The 15,083-nt window shown below is 43.8% G+C and overlaps 1 protein-coding gene across 6 annotated transcripts in view; it reads left to right on the forward strand.

Annotated features, from left to right (window-relative positions):
• ADAT1 (adenosine deaminase tRNA specific 1) overlaps positions 1–10,409 on the forward strand; it is a 29,522-nt gene extending 19,113 nt beyond the window's left edge. For 4 of the 6 annotated variants that reach the window (XM_087419913.1, XM_087419916.1, XM_087419911.1 and 1 more), the window contains 2 exons: positions 268–354; positions 3,175–10,409. In XM_087419913.1, the coding sequence (XP_087276039.1) occupies positions 268–354; positions 3,175–3,307 (220 nt within the window). In that variant the 3' untranslated portion in view covers positions 3,308–10,409. Of the gene's footprint in view, positions 1–267; positions 355–2,494 lie in introns of all 6 variants that reach the window. The other 2 variants (XR_015549130.1, XM_087419914.1) reach the window with 2 other exon arrangements.
• Positions 10,410–15,083: the final 4,674 nt, after the last annotated feature.

A 15,083-nucleotide genomic window follows, 5' to 3' on the forward strand; every position in this document is an offset into this window, starting at 1 on the left:
TTCATAATCCCACCTCCATCTTTACCCTATTTGAGCCTGTCACCTTGATGATTTTACCACTGATGACATTTCTTAAGATGAGATTCATTTTTGTGCCTCGACTTAATCAGACACTCAGGTCTGTATTTTCTCCTTGCCAAGCACAGGTCAAAATGGGGGCTCTGGGACGTTCAAACCTAAACAACATGTGAAGCCTGGTATCTTTGATAGGGGCCTGGTACACAGTAAACATTTAATAAATCCTCTTTGTCTTCTTTTTCCAAACAGATCCCGCATCAGCAAAGTGGAACTCTTTAGATCATTCCAGAAGCTGCTAAGCAGTATTTCAGAGGACAAGTGGCCTGATTCCCTCAGGTGACGCTATTGACCCGTGTTCTTTCATATTTAGGAAGACTTGGGGTCTAGTTCTGGCTTATAAATGATGGGAAGCTTTGGCAGGAGAGGTAGTTCAGTGAGCCACGGGAGGCATTTATTACTGACCACATGCTCTTCTGTCCCCACAGCCCACTTGCAGATTGCGTGTGATCTGAGGTGTGGAGGATGGGTAGTTTGGTGGTATAGAGTCACAGGAGACTAAGGGTAGAATTGGGGCTTGGCCTGTTCAAGGCCCTCCTTTTATTCCACCTCCAGATGGAGAGCATTATGGAAATGTGAGTGCTTGGGGAGCAATATATTCTGTCAGGAACGTTATTATCATCTCTTTTACTTTTGTTCACATCAGTGGTTGTGAACTACAGCTCCACGATTTAAATTGCGCTCCAGACAGGAATGTAGAGAACTATAAAACCCCTTCATGGGCAGGTGGGTGGTTGCAATTCAGACACTAGCTACCCAGAGTGAGGCCAAACTTCACAGGGTAGGAGCACAGTCCCCACAAACTGCCCTCACTTCAGACACCAGCCGCAAGCTCGCTGGCCCCAAGCAACTCACACTTCTGACCACCTGACTACAAATTCAGGGGTTCCCATTACCCCCCCAGGTTCGATAATTCACTAACACAACTCACAGAACCCAGGAAAGCCCTATACTTATAATTACCTTTTATTGTAAAGGGTACAAATCAGGACCAGCTAAAAGAAGGGACACATAGGGCAAGGTCTGGGAGGGTCCCAAACACAATGCTTCTGTGTCCTCAGGGTGTGTCATCCTCCCGGCACATCACTGTGTGACACCAACCAGGAAGCTGACCCAAGCTTTAGGGTCCAGGGTTTTCTATGGGGGTTTCATTAATAAGCATAATTGATTGAATCGTTGGCCACATAATGTGACTGAACTCAATCTCCATCTCCCCCTCCCCCCCTAGGAGGTCAGACTGATATCAGGTGGCTCAAAGCTTCAGCTCTCTAATCCCGTGGTTGGTCTTTCTGGCATGATCAACTCCATCCTGAAACTATCATTTCACCATGAGTCACTTTGTTGTGTGGTCTGAGGGATCCACCATGAGTAACAAAGACGTTCCTATCACTTGGGAAATCCTAAGCGTTTAGAGGTTCCCTCCCAGGAATTGGCAATCAAGACCTTAAATAAAGCCAAATTCTTTATTCTACAACAGTGGGGAAGCTAAGGAGTAACTGGAAACTGCTATATGAAGAGGCTAGCCACTTGTTGTCACCATGATGAACACTTAGTCAGTACTGATGCCCTCCAGGCATCTGTGGTCCGTTTGCTTGTTTCTTCTCTGGAAAAATGAATCAAACTGGAACTGGGTGGGTTTCCATACATTCTGTGTGTCAATAAACACAAATCTGGCCTCAAGTCAGGAGAGACTTTATTCAAAAGAATTACTGCAGTAAGAGAAAGGGACTACTGCAACAGGAGGAGGAGTGCTAATGTGGTTGGGAGAAGACTCCAGTCGTAAGATCTGTGAGCCTCCCAAAGGGCAGACAGAGGAGTTTTCTTTCCTAGGGAGGGGTAAACAAGGCTAGGAAGAACCTGGAGTGGGGGAGTGGGATGAGCAGGTGGTGTGATGGGACAGTTGAGCAGTAAATGTCTTTCCTTGGGGTCAGTGGATTCTCCGGAGGGGCTGTTAAGGAGGGCTTGTTACACATGCTGATGCTGGCTCAGCCTGGGGTGGGTCAAAGTTCAGGGGTCTGGGGGAAGGAGAGAAGCATAACTAATATTTTGTCGACATAGGTCAGTGGATACAAACAGTTCAGCTAACCATTATGAGACAAAGAATGGGAATTTGGAGGGTCTTTGTCTGGCCGTGTCATAGTCAGCAAGGGGGGCATCCACGAATCTAATCTGAGTCATAGGGAAGGGCAGTTCTTTGCAGTCAGCCATTCCCCAGAACACAGAAGAGTGGGAGGGCGACTTCTTAACCGTAGCTCTTTTCTAGGAACACAGGGCTCAAGTAAAACTTAACATTGTCAAGTGTGTGGATCCCACCCATTAACCATCAAAAAACTGCAGGAATTGATCAAACATTTGTTTGCTATGCTTAGCAACTTTGCTTGGTGCTGAAGTGAGCTAAGAATCAACTTGGTCTCCTCAGGTGTTGGCGAAGAATGAAAGAGTAGAAGCAGGATGCAATTGGATCAGTAAGACATGAGTCTCAGTTTCTTCAACTATAAGATGGCAAGGACAGAGCTCAAGGTTGGGGCCAAGCTGAGAAGAGGGCTCAGAGGAACCTGACTCAAGTTTGGCCAAAGGAGAGAGTCTTTGTCACAAGAATATCTTTTACCGGATATATGTATTAAAAATATTACTCAGCATGTCAGCCATTCTTTAGCAGTCAGAGACAGCTAAGGGATTTGGGAAGGGGTGTTGGCTGGCAGTACATAGGAGTATAGTATATGGATAAGATGGAAAGTGCCTTGGTTTACTGAGGGAAAATGCAGCCAAGAAGTTTCTAATGGCTAGATCCTCTGGTGGAAATTATAGATGCTTAGAAAACTTCAAACCAAAAAGTAGATACAATTATTCTTGTTTTGTCTGATTACACCAGGATCAGACACAACCAGCGTTCTGTTTATTCTTACCTGTTTTAATCCATGTTGCTTTCTAGTGAATTCCCTACAAAGGAGGCAGAGTCGCTCTAGGAAAGCGTACCAAAATCCTCAGTTCCTAAGTCTCTTGTATAAGTCTGTCCAATTGATTGCTCAGGTGTCTTGTTGGCCACAGTGGTGAGCTGTTCAGTGAGAACCTGTGTGCTTGGTGGTGTGTGTGCATTAGGATGCAGAAGCTAGAGACGTATCAAGAGTACAAGGAGGCTGCATCTGCTTACCAGGAAGCCTGGAGCGCACTCCGGAAGCAGGCATTTGGATCCTGGATCAGAAACCCACCAGATTATCACCAGTTTAAATGAGAAGAGAAAGTTTGCAGAGAACTTACTGGTAGCAGTGTGTTTTCAGCCCTTCGTACCAGACTGCTGTCTTCCTTTATGCTGGACAAGTCTTAGCTTTTGTTGTGGCTGAGTCAGGAAAAAAGTGTGCCATCTACCAGAGCAACATCTCTCTTCTGTGTAAAATGGATGGAATTCCAGAACACGGAACAATCTGTAGTTTATTGAAGTAGCTCTCTGCTAAAATAGCATCTCACTAATGGCCCTGGTATCCATCCTAACTTGTGTTTTATTGCTTCTCTAAAGTATGGAATAAGAATTTGGGACGTGATGCTTTAAAAGTACTCTGTAGTAGCTCCATTTTATGTGTTCCTACATTGATTCGGCAAATATTTATTGGGCTGAGATGATGTTTGAATCTCTGCAAGTTTTAGAGCTTTGCCTGGCACATATATTTTGTATACCCAGTCTTTCTTCCTTCCGAGAGCCACTCTTTCCTGCTCTATCCATGGGACTTGGTTGAGGTGAACCTTACTCCTTGGCTCCAGGAGTGTGAGCCAGCCCTGGACAGTCCTGGAACTATTGCCAGAGCTACCAGGAGAGATTCTCCTCTTGTATCAGGAGCAGTAAGGGGCATGTAATCTTGGGACTGCTTATGGCTGCCTTTGCCTCCCGGATGGAGACAGCCAGCTTGAGAATGAAGGCAATCAAGAAAGAAACAACCAAGAGAATCAAAGCTCTAGTGACCTTGTTTGGATGCCTAAAGCTAGTGCCCACCCTGGACTTCAATTATATGAGGTCAGTTCCTGTTGTTGTTTTGAGTAAGCCTGTTCGAGATGGTTTTCTATGACTTTCAACAGAAAGAGTTCTGTCTAAAAGGCCCAAGTCTCCTGTAGCAAGTCAGCAACAGATCTAGCAACCAATTGTGTTTTAACTAACATCTAATGTTTAACTCTCAACCTCTTCACACCTTAAATTATTGACTGAATATGGAAGCTCTCCATGTTGGGATTACTCACGATCCTTGTCAGTTCTTCATCATTTTTTTAATAGCTTTAAATATTTTTCGATAGCAGCTTTATTGAGATATAATTCACATACCATAAAATTCACCTTCATTTAAAGTGTACAATTTTGGGGTCGGCCCGGTGGCACAAGTGGTTAAGTGCACATGCTCCCCTGCGGCCGCCCGGGGTTTGCTGGTTCGGATCCGGGCGCGCACTGATGCACTGCTTGGCAAGCCATGCTGTGGCGGCGTCCCATATAAAGTGGGGGAAGATGGGCACGGATGTTAGCCCAGGGCCAGTCTTCCTCAGCAAAAAGAGAGGAGGATTAGCAGATGTTAGCACAGGGCTGATCTCCTCACAAAAATGAATAACTAAAGTGTACAATTTAGTGGTTTTTAGTATCTCCACAGAGTTGTGCAACCATCACCACAATCAATTTTAAAACATTTTTGTTCTAAATTTTTGGGGACACTATTCAACACAGTACAGTGTCCATTAGCAGTCAATCCCCATTTCCCCTCAACCCCCCAAGGACAAGTAATAGTCTGCTTTCTGTCTCTATGGATTTTCCTGTTCTGAACATTTCATATAAATGGAATAATACAACATGTGGTTTTTTGTGACTGGCTTCTTTCACTTAACATATGTTTTAAGATTCATGATGTTGTAACATGAATCGGTAGCATGGATCAGTACTTTATTCCTTTTTATGGAATAAAAGTCACATTCAGTTGTATGGATATACCACGTTTTGTTTATCCAATCATCAGTTGATGGACATTTAGGCTGTTTCCACTTTTTGGCTATTGTGAATAGTGCTGCTGTAAACATTCATGTACAAGTTTGTATGTGAACATATGTTCTTAAATTTTAATTACAGAAGTAATACATGTTTGTCATAACAAGTTATCCTTGAAATTTTTTCCATAAGAAATCGTTTTAGATAGCAAGAAAGAAAGGCAAAAACACCACTACCTGAAGGCCAGGCTCTCTCATATGCTGCTTTAATCAGAGAAACCCTTTTGCCTGACCCCAAATCCCACCATATGACAGCACGTAGGATACCTCAAAGCAGGAGCTTTCATCCACAGATTATGCCTCTCTCTCTCATGAGATTGTTTTAAAAGATAAAGATTTATATGAGAATATAAGAGGGTAATGTCTTTTTATTTCTATATTTTATGGTAAGTTTGTCAAATTTGCACAAAAAAACTAAATGTAAAAACACCTCTAAATTTTGAAGGGTTAGTTTTGGGAAAACCCTAAAAACTAGAGATGAAAGGCTGCTTCACCTTGGGCTCTGCATTTTTTTTCTGAAAAGCTTTAAAAGTGGTGCTTGGGCGTCCAACTGCCTACATTTTACTTTAATCTCTTAAAACCCATGTTTAGAATCTCACCTATGCCTTAAAAGTACATCTCTGCCAAATTGGTAGGTTCTCAAATTTCATACATCCAATCAGATCATGTTTTTACTAATGTTTCTTAACCTATATTTGACTGACAACTGCTTCTAATTTTTAAATACATTTTCTTTTTTTTTTTAACTTGATATAGAAAGTTTTTTTTGTTTGTTTTTGTTGAGAAAGATTGGCCCTGAGCTAGCATCTGTTACCAATCTTCCTCTTTACTTGAGGAAGATTGTCCCTGAGCTAACATCTGTGCCAGTCTTCCTCTGTTTTTTATATGTGGGATGCCACCACAGCATGGCTTCATGAACGGTGTGTATGTCAGTGCCCAAGATCCGAACCTGCAAACCCCGGGCCACCTAAGTGGAGCACGAGAACTTAACCACTACGCCACCAGGCTGGCCCCTAGAAAGTTTTAAATAGACACAAAAATAGAAAAGCACAGTGGACCCCCATGTACCCATCACCTAGACTTAACAACCATCAGCTTTATGCTGTTGTTATCTGATTTATTCCCCCTCCCCTCCAATTCTTTTTTCTTGGAGCATTCCAAAGCAAATTCTAACCATCATGTTTCACCCAACAAAATTAAGAATAATTCCTTAATATCTAATATGCAGCCTGTGTTCTGTTTCCCCGTGTTGTCTCAAAAATGTCTTTTGACTATTGATTTGTTCAAAATAGGATCCAAACAAAGTCTACACAGTGCATTTGATAGATTTGTCTTTTGTCCTACTAAATCTGTAACAGTTCACTCTCCTTTCTGTTGGTTTAACAAATGGGTCATTTGTCCTCTTGAATCTCCCCCATCCTGTATTTTGGCTGCTTATTTCCTCTAGTGTTGATAACAGATTCCTCTGTCTCCCATGTCTTATAAATATGCAGTTACATGGAGAAACTTGATTAGATTCAGGTTCAGTTCATTTGGCAGGAATACTTCTTAGGTGATTCTGCATACTTCTGGTGCATCCTATCAAGAGGAACGTAACATGTGGTTGTCTCACTCTCAGTGATTGAACAATGGGTTCGGTGGCCTTCTCTATCCCATTATGAAGTTCTCACCACCCTTTCACCTAATGGTGTTAGCAGCTGTGTTGAGGGTCCCCAGGACCACCCTCAGGTTCGATGATTCACTAGACAGACTCACAGAACTCAGAAAGGCTGTTATACTCATAGTTACCATTTATTACAGTGAAAGAATACAGATTAAAGTCAGCAAAGGGAAAAGGTGTGTGAGTGAAGTTCAGGAGAAAGCAGGCACAAGCTTCTAGTTGTCCTCTCTGTGTTAACCATGTGTTTCTGATGCTTTGACATCTGGGGCCTTGCTGACCCTGGAGAGACAGCCCCTCCCAGGGGTAGCCAATTCCTAGAGATAGTAAGAGACTCATCTGGGAGTGCACCTTTTATATGCAGACAGCCAATCCAGAGCCCCTACCCCAACCCCCTCCTCTTTCTGGCACTCTCACTCTGGGCCACTGTCCACCTGTCCTGATCACCCCAGGGCCAGGTACCAGACAACTGGGGGCAGCTGCTGTGCCTCAGAGCCCACTGAAATTAGTCAAACTGACCAATCCCATGCCTGCCTACCCTCCCCCGCCCTTTCCTTCCCCTTCACAATGATGGCTCTTGCCCACATTTCCCCCATGCTCCCCCTGCCTCCTGACCAACCCTGCTGCTTCCCCATGTGGCTTCTTATGGTGCAGCATGCCTCCTCCTCCTACATTTTAAAACACTCTCCCAGTGGAGTTGCAGACACAGCACTTAATTCTCCCAGTAACAATGTATGACAATATGTGCAAAGGGTTGCCGATCAAGGAAGTCTACCAGAGCCTTGGATGCTAACATCTTACAATGCACAGCACAACCTCCCATAACAGAATTATCCAGCCCAAAATGTCAAGAGTGCTGAGGCTGAGAAATCTGATCTAGGGAATGTTAAGTGTTGTAAAGTCGCTTGAAATAGTTCCTCTCTAGTTATTGCTCCAAATCTTTACACAGTTAATTTTGTTTTATTTTACTTTGAATTTTAGGGGGGATTTTTAAAAAATTATATAAAAGATTTATGTGATTCTAAAGTTAAAACTATTTAAAAAAATTAAAAGGTACATTCATAGAGGTCTTCCACCCTCATGCTCGTCCCCTCTGTTTTTTTCCTTCTCCCAGCAGTAACCATTTTTATTAGTTGTTGGTGGGCATTTCATTCTTTCCTTTTGAAATGCTCTGTGAATAGCTTACATAAAATATTTTGTATTTTTACCAATGTATCTTTTGGATAGATTCTTAGAAATGGGATGTGCTGGGTCAAAAGGTAAATGAACATATAATTTTGCTTTTTTAAAATACATCGTCAAAGTTAAGTTCTGTTTCTAAATACGAGTGCAAAAAAAAGCAAAATGCAGGACAGCATTGTAACATTCCATTTCTATAAAAAAGAAGGCTGAAATGTACATATCTATGTTTTGCTTTTATATGCTAAACTATCTCTGAATAGATACACAAGAAACTACTAACACTGGGGCCTCTGGGGAGGGAAGGGGAAAGGCTTGTCCCCAGGAGTGGGAGGGCCCATGTTAACATAACACCTATTTCAAAAATAAATTTCCGAAATGAAAAAAAAAAAAATAGAAAAAAGGTTTTTTTTATTTTAAACGGTGAAAACACCAGAAAATAGAAGTGACATTGTATAGGGAAGAGGGACTCTCACAGCATGCTTTCGGCAGCTCTGCATATAATTCCATAGAATTATCTCTTTACTAAGAAAATGTCCTCTGGAATTGGGCTCTTTCAGGGAAGTTTACAGTTTTGGTATTGCTTCTTTGTTCTCTGTTCACAAGTGGGTTCTAATGTTATGACTATGTATGCATAATTTTTATTCTCTTTTTCTTTAGAATTTTAAAAACTTGGCTTGATTTAAATAATTTGGGGTCTATATTCCATGTACTCATTTCTTCCTCAAAGCATGTGGTCAAATGCCTTGTTTTATGGAGTTGGCTAGTGCCAAGCATTAGCTCACTGTCTGGGGAGACGAAGCTGCTGTGGAGAAAATGACCCACCCTGGCTGCCGGCGCTCCAGTTGGAAGAGAAGCAGGCCCTGTCTGATTTGGTCGTGTCTGTGGCTGGTGGAAAGCTGCCTCCACCTGGACCTTGGCAGCATTTTTTGGCTTTAAGACAATGTTCTGAGCAAGCCTTAGCCAAAGTTTTCCATTTCCTAAAACTTAGTGCCCTTGCTGGCTAGTTAATGGCTTAGACAGTGTTACATTTTCAGCTGCCACTGTCCTCCAGTGATGATGTCTGAGGAAGTCAGAGGAGCTATGAAGAGGAGTCCCAGCGCAGCAGGAAAGTTGTCGAAAGTGGGAAACGGCTTCCAAAGAGAGTATACATGTGCTCACTTTCAAGGGCTCAAGCAATTCTTTCCATAGAAACAAAGGCAGCTATCCTGAGGCGTGGTGGGATACAGAAAGAGCCAAGAAGGCAGGTATTTTGGAGAAAGCAACTTTATTTTCCAGAAAGAAGAGTTCTTTTTATACCACATATTGAGGAATCATAGTTGGCCTTCACATCTTATAAACGTGAATGCCTTTAAACTTAAATGTGTCTATACTAGGGCTAAGACTGACTTTCTGGAAGCCTGTCCAGATGGATCCAAACAAGTTTTTAGTACTTGTGGTCTAAAAGGGGGAGGAAAATTCTGCAAAGAGACACTTCAGGGCTGCAGGCAAAGTTGCATGCATTCAATTTTTATTTCTTAAAACTGTTACCAAATTGACCTCACTCCAGTGGGACTCCAACCCACATTCAGAGGAGCTCCGAGGAGGGACCCACAGGTGGGCCTCGTACCCACAATCCGTCCCCTCCCCAGAGGGTTCTTGTATGTTCGGAGTCGCAGATTTGAAACGAAAGCAAAGCTGAGCAGTCAACGGCACAAGCTTTTATTCAATGGCCAAAGAATGGAGAAGTGGGAACTAGGTTCACAAATCAACTTCTCAGTTCATGGGATGCGTAAGCAGCTGTTATAAGGGGTCCAGGTAATGAAGGGGAGGAAAATTCAGTTTTCAGAGAAATGGGCAGGCTTTTTTGGAGATCAAGGGTGCCACCTCTTTTCTTTCCTTATTTGGTCATATCCTGCCATTGCTGTGGCGATTGTAAACTGTCATGGTGCAGGTGGGTGTGTTATGTAGAATGGTAATACGTTACAATGAGCATATAATGAGCTGCGGGGTCTGTGTCAGGTCAAGTCAGACTGCCATGTTGCCTTCAACTGGTGTTAACTGTTTCGACTGTATGTCTCAGCATCTCCTCCTTCCTCTCGTTGTGGTTTCCTGTAAGCTAAAGAGAACATGTCGGGCTTGTTCTGAGCAGGGCTGCAGTTACTGGCTTATGGGGTCGGTGGGCCGGGTAACAAAACTGAGGCCCCAAAACTAATCAAAGGGGATAGAAATTGTAGTAGTGGTTGTTGACTGGTGGGGGAAGATGTGGGATAGAGGTTGAGTGGAAAAAGGCCCAAGGGAACTTTCTAGGATGATGGAAACATTCTGTTTTGTTTTGTTTTGATTACATGGGTGTAAACATTTGTCAAAATTTAAGCTCTACACTTAAGATCTGTGCATTTTATTGTCTGTAATTATACCTCAATTTAAAAATGTAAAAAACCAACCTTGTCCTTATTAATTACTTGGTATAGTAGAATAAACTTTGGTCTGGATATTCAAGTAATTATGTTCTAGTACCAACTCTGCCACTACTTCCTATGTGGTTGTGGGGAAAGCATTTAATTTCTGACTTCTAACTGTCACCTATTCTACAAAATGAGGTCCCAGCAATTAGGATGCTCAGTTTTTTCAACTGTGACTCAGGATTTCTCATCAAAATACTTAATTGGGTAGATAATGCAAAGAGAAATTTTCTCCTGGAAACAGAGCCCATTGACATTTTGAGATACATATGGCCACCGTCATACTAGTAACAAGGGAGGGATGGAAATAATTCTTATCTTTGTCTAATAACCTGGGTTCTGAGTTTGGGTGTGCATATTTTTGTCTCTCATCCCAATGAGCCAGCAGGGTTAAGGAACCAGCTTTTAGAACTAAGCGTGTTCAGCACTGCTTTTCAATCTCCAAATGCAGGAAAGTGTCTTGATGGGGAAAAGGCAAAGGCAGAAAGTCACTCCAAGTGGGGACCCAGGCTGCCAAATACTGGTCTCAAGCACATGTTCCCTGAACTTGGGCTCGGCTCCAGAAGGAGAAGAACTCACAATGGAAACAGTGATGGCTGTTTGCTGAGGCAGCCAAGAGAATGAAAAGCACATTGAAACCCAGCATGTCTCCATGGGGAGAGGCAGGGTGGGCCGCTTGGTGGTGAAACCAACCTGACAACAGAGCAGGATAACAGAGCCCATTCCCAGCGTCTTTCTGCAGTTCAACAACAAGACATTTATGTGCAACCTCTCAGGAAATCTCAGAGAAATTATACCGTGGGCAACCCAAGCTTTGCCCAACAACACATGACACTCAAACTAGTTCACCCCTGTTCACCCCTGTTTTTGTTGAATTAGATTCTATTAAGTGAGAGAAAGAAGAGAGCTCTTCTCGATGTATATCCTCCCTCCCCAAGATTTCATCAACTTCCTTTTTTATTGCGAACGCTTACAGACTCTTGGACTTCCTGTGAGTGCCTTTTCAGCTGGTATTTTCATGCTGTACTTTTTGTTCCTCGTTTATCCGGTGCCATTGTGAATGCCCTTCTATCCTAGCACATCAGTAAGTGTGGGGCTGAGCAACCAGCTGGCAGTGGAAGAAACAAGCCTTCAGGTGATGGAGTGGCAGTACAGTCTCAGCCGGCTCCAGACGACAGTGTTCACTCACCTGTGCTAACGAGGGCAGATCTTTGCCTCTTTCATGAAAGATGAGGGCAAAATGGGTTAGTATTTTGCTTGCATATATTTGGAGGAATTCTGTTCTAAAATAAAGGATGGCACAAACGATGGTGCCAAGTTTGCACACCCAAATATTTCCAGGCATAGGAAACTTAAAGTAGGTGCAGTGAACTAAGAAGTGTATTCCTTTGTCCAATGAGGAGCCGTTATCTTCCAGCTGATTGTTGTCAAAGATCTTCAGCATTTTTTCAGGAGAAGCAAAAATGTTGGATTTTTACATACACGTCTAGGGCCCACATACAGACACGGGCCTTCAATTCATAACCTCTGGTCTAGCTGAACAAGGATGGATTTTGGCTGTAGACCTGAGTTTGAATTGTGGCTCCAGGATGTACTGGTTGTGTGATCTTGGGTAGGTAAGTACATTCTCAGAGCGTTGGTGTCCTCGCCTTTGAAATGCGGGCACCACCCCACCCCCCGACAATGGGTTGTAGGGATAAGATGAGATAAAGTACAACGTAGGTATGAGGAAGTCTGCCTACCACATGTCCCAAGCCTGGCACATAGGAAACGCCAGCCTTGGTCTGCCACTGCAGCTCATGAGTGACTCTCTCCAATTTGGTAGTCTCAGTTTCCAGAGCTTGTGCTAATAAATGTAAGAGATTATCCTCACGAGGAGCCTGTTGAGCAAATGTTCTTGCTGCGTACCAGGCATTTGCACGTTTGCTTGCATGCACTGCTTGCATTGCACATCTGGAAGCAACAGCCTGTCTCCAGCAGCTAAGCAGGCAACGAAGCAAAGCTGTTTATCACAGAGGTATATATAGATCCTCCCACCTAACTCTTGTGGCTTTACCTCCCTGATGTCAACCACTAGGGTTGTTTTTTTCTCCCTAAGGAAATAAAGATGAAAACAAGAACCAATTGCACTTTTTAAAGCATTCTAACATTTGGTCTAATGAAGAGTGAGTCTTTTGAGAATAACAAAATTTATAGCGCCTCCTTCCAAATTCTTGAAGGAGATCGTTGAGCCACTTTTGGGATTGGTGCCTGGGTACACAAACCTGCCCCATGCCCTCCATGTGGCCACAGTGTTTCGGCCACTGCTGCAAAATTAAGATGCATTAGTGCTTGTTAAGTAGGCTCCCAGCTTCAGGTAGACCAATCATATGCCTTCTGAACACCATCAATATGCCAGGCATTGTGCTATGCACCTGAGATACAAGGATGGGAGATAGTCCCCTTGTGGCTGCTTGACTGATGGGAAAGACAAGCAAGCGCCTCTGCAGTGGAACAGCACAGTGTGAGGATGGCTATGGTAGAGGTCTAATACCCAGCCTGGGAGAGGGGCACAAGAAGGTTTCACAGGCCCAGGTATACTTGAGCAAAGTGAAGGAGGAAGGATTAGCAGTTAGCAAGCAAAGAGAAATGGTAGTGCATATGGTGACTTTGAAAGAAGGATATTTGAAGTAGACAATCACCATATGCAAAGGCCAGAAATGAGAGCACAGCATGGCTGGGCTGGCAGAGCATGGGAGGGGCTGGAGAGGCACTTGGGCCATGTTGGGGAGGACTTTCTATGTCCCACAGTGGAAAATGGTTTTATCCTGACAACTTGGCACTTCAGGGATTTTGAGAAAAGGGTGTTGGGATGGAAGTTGCATTTTAGAAAGATCGCTCTCCTCTGTAGCAAGGAGGATGGAATGACGGGGGCAAGGATGGTGGCAGAGAGACCACAGTTGGAGGATTACTACAGTAAGTAGAAGAGAAATGATGAGGCCCAGACAATAACAGTTTTAGGAGCCAGAGGGAGGGGACTGACTTGAGAAATACGCAGAGGCTGGTGAGGCTGATTGGCTGACTGCAGGCAAGGGAGGGGATAAGGATGAGGGAACATTGATGGCGCCTAGGTTACTGTGTAGGTGACAGGATGGAATGTGGTGCCATGTATCAGGAAAGGGGATCCAGGAAGAGAAGCTCGTCTTGGGGTGGGGTGCAGGAGATGCAGGCGGGCGACAACGAGCTCCGTTTCAGAGTTTGGGTTTTCTGTGACACCATGGGATAAGGACCTCGAGTGAGCATTTGGAGGGACTGGTTTGGGGTTCAGGATAGAGAGACGGGCTGGAGATAGAGATTTTGGAGTCACCTATTTATAGGAAGTCTTTGAAGACATGGGTTAGGGTAAAATCATCCAGAGAGACTGTGTATAGAATGAGAAGAAAAGGGGACCCTGGACTGAACCCTGGGGAACATGGAGAGTTCAGGAGCAGGTGGAGAAGCACAGGAAAGAGTGTGACCTGGAGGCCAGGGGAGAATCAGGAGAAAGCCAATTAGGAGATTCAAGGAGGGAGAAATCTACAATGTAGACTATATTAACGGGGCCGGCCCCATGGTATAGCGGTTAAGTTCACACACTCCGCTTCCGTGGCTGGGGGTTTGCAGGTTCGGATCCAGGTGTGGACCTACGCACTGCTTATCAAGCCATGCTGTGGCGGTGTCCCATATAAAGTAGAGGAAGATGGGCACGGATGTTAGCCCAGGGCCAGTCTTTCTCAGCAGAAAAAGAGGAAGACTGTCAACAGACGTTAGCTCAGGGCTAATCTTCCTCAAAAAAAATGGGGAGAAAAAAAATAAATTACTTTTAAAAGAAAGAAAAACACAAGTGGCTTCGGATACTTGCCCTTTGGTTTTCTTCTCCCTAGCTATTCTCAGTTTCATTTGTGGGTTTGTGGTTGTGAAACAAAAACAAATCAAAAGGTGTTTGGAAAGCTATCACTCCTCCATTTGTATACTCCCATTCTGCTCTCACGGCTAAGGAGGGTTTTACCATTCCTTCCCAGCAGTCCCTGCCTCAAGCGGGGGCTGTTTGGTAACTCAGTGACGCCAGAGTCCTCCCAGGGACCTTTGACATTGTCCTCGGAAGAAACACTCTTCCTTCCATTGGAGTTGCTAAGCTGATAGGACCATCTTTGCTATCACGTGGGAGGAATATGCCTGAGAATGAAGTCAACACAGAGGAAAACAAAACCTAGATGAAGAGTTTGTTTGTTTGTTTTCGAGCAAGATTGGCCCTATGTTAATATCTGTTCCCAATCTTCTGCTTTTTTCTTTTTTCTCCCCAAAGCCCCAGTACATAGTTGTGTATCACAGTTGTAGAGTTGTAGCTCTTCTATGTGGGATGCCGCCTCAGCGTGGCTTGATGAGTGGTGAGTAGGTCCGCGCCCAGGATCCAAACCAGTGAACCCCAGGCCACTGAAGCAGAATGTACAAACTTAACCGCTGTGCCACCAGGCCGGCCCCAAAAGAGTTTTGATATTATCATTTGATCTCTGCTTCAAGCGATGCCTGAAGCCAGTGAACCATCCCTATATGATAGTTGAAATAATAAACTGCCTGTTTAGCTTAAGCCAGTTTGAGTTGGGTGTATGTCATTTTAACTACATGTTCTTAGATCACTGGGTGATATCTAATTTCTTTATTCTCATGATCTATGTGGGGCTCTAGCCTCCAACACA

The sequence above is a fragment of the Ceratotherium simum genome, chromosome 30 (genome assembly GCF_057802395.1).
Source record: "Ceratotherium simum simum isolate JZ-2026a chromosome 30, ASM5780239v1, whole genome shotgun sequence".
In the NCBI taxonomy this organism is placed as follows: domain Eukaryota; kingdom Metazoa; phylum Chordata; class Mammalia; order Perissodactyla; family Rhinocerotidae; genus Ceratotherium; species Ceratotherium simum.